General features: G+C 45.0%; 1 protein-coding gene across 1 annotated transcript in view; it reads left to right on the forward strand.

The window, feature by feature from the left end:
* Positions 1–1,501, forward strand: part of Gsr (glutathione-disulfide reductase) — a 48,794-nt gene that overhangs the window by 29,698 nt on the left and 17,595 nt on the right. Inside the window, exon 9 of the mRNA XM_008844945.3 lies at positions 507–665. Coding sequence (XP_008843167.1) covers positions 507–665 — 159 coding nt within the window. The remainder of the gene's footprint in view (positions 1–506; positions 666–1,501) is intronic.

Genomic DNA, 1,501 nt, shown 5'->3' on the forward strand with positions numbered 1-1,501 from the left:
TTTGAAACAGAATCTCCTTGCAGCCCCAGCTGGCCTGGAACTCACTATGTACGCTGACCCCCAGACTGGCCTTGAACTCACAGAGGTCGCCTGCCTCTGCCTCCCCAGTGCTGGGACTAAAGGCATGCACCCCCACGCCCAGCTCCTTTGAACTGTAGGTCAGCCTGGATTACAGAGTAAGACTCAAAAACCAAACCCAACAAAAATTCTGGTTTTACCAGGCCTAGTGGCTCAGTTCTAAAATCTCAGCTGCTTGGGAGGCTGAGACAGGTCTGAGCTACAGAGTAACATCAAGGCCAGCCTGGGCTTTGTGAGACCCTGTCTCAAAATAAGTGAAAAGGACTGGGTAGAGAGCTGGGTGATGGAGCACTTGCCTGCCATGAGTGAAATCCTGGGTTCCAGTCTCCAGTACTGGGGAAAATGATAGTTTCCTCATTCTTTTCTTCCCTGCTACCTTCTCCCCGCTCACTTACCACACATATTTCACACATTTTATTTGCAAATAGGTTAAAGAAGTTAAAAAGACACCTTCTGGCCTGGAACTTTCTGTGGTTACTGCAGTTCCTGGTAGGAAGCCTACTGTGACGGTGATTCCAGATGTTGACTGCCTACTCTGGGCCATTGGACGGGACCCAAATTCCAGGGGCCTGAATCTAAACAAACTGGTAAGCTGACTTAGTCTGCCCCAAGTAGTCTTCAATCATAGTAGCCTTGTGACCTTCTACCCGTCCACCCATGCAAAAAGTGGGCAGGTCCAATTCTTTTCTTTCCATGTGTTCACTTTAACATGAAAGCCCCATTGCTTCAAAAAAATTTTTTTTTTCATCAGGGTCTCATGTGAGCTTGCCTTGAACTTTTAGTTTTTTAATTTTATGTGTATGAGTGTTTTGCTTGTATGTATGTAAGTGTACCGTGTGCATGCAATTGGATCCCCCAGAACTAAAGTTACAGAAGGTTGTCAGCTGCCATGTGGGTGCTGGGAACCAAACCTGGTTCCCTGCAGAGCAACCAGTGCTTTTAACCGTTGAACCACCTCCAGCCCTGCTTTAAAATATTTTTGAATTTTTTCACTTTCTAGGGTCCTCACCCTAGATGGGGTGTCTGATGAGATGGGAGGGGTTCTGATGGAGATTGTCCAGCTGCTTCCTGACTGGCATCCTTCTTACAGACTTGTTTCTGCTATATGACTGTCACTTTAAAGCCCTGTACTGTTCCTGAGTTGTCCACAGCATCTAATCCAAATTGTCGAGTGTGTGCTTCATCCTGGACACTGGGACTCCAGGGCGGAGCATGTGTGAACTCGTCTCTCTTGGTTCTGCACATTCTTCATTAGCTTTGCTATTTTATTTTATTTTATTTTATTTTATTTTATTTTATTTTATTTTATTTTATTTTATTTATTTATTTATTTTTTTTGTCGTTTTGAGACAGGGTCTCCCTGTAGCCCTAGCTGGCCTGGAACTCACTATGTAGACCAGGCTGCCCTCCATTTCACAGAGAT

Source organism: Nannospalax galili, unplaced genomic scaffold, assembly GCF_000622305.1.
Source record: "Nannospalax galili isolate Female #2095 unplaced genomic scaffold, S.galili_v1.0 scaffold680, whole genome shotgun sequence".
Lineage (NCBI taxonomy): Eukaryota > Metazoa > Chordata > Mammalia > Rodentia > Spalacidae > Nannospalax > Nannospalax galili.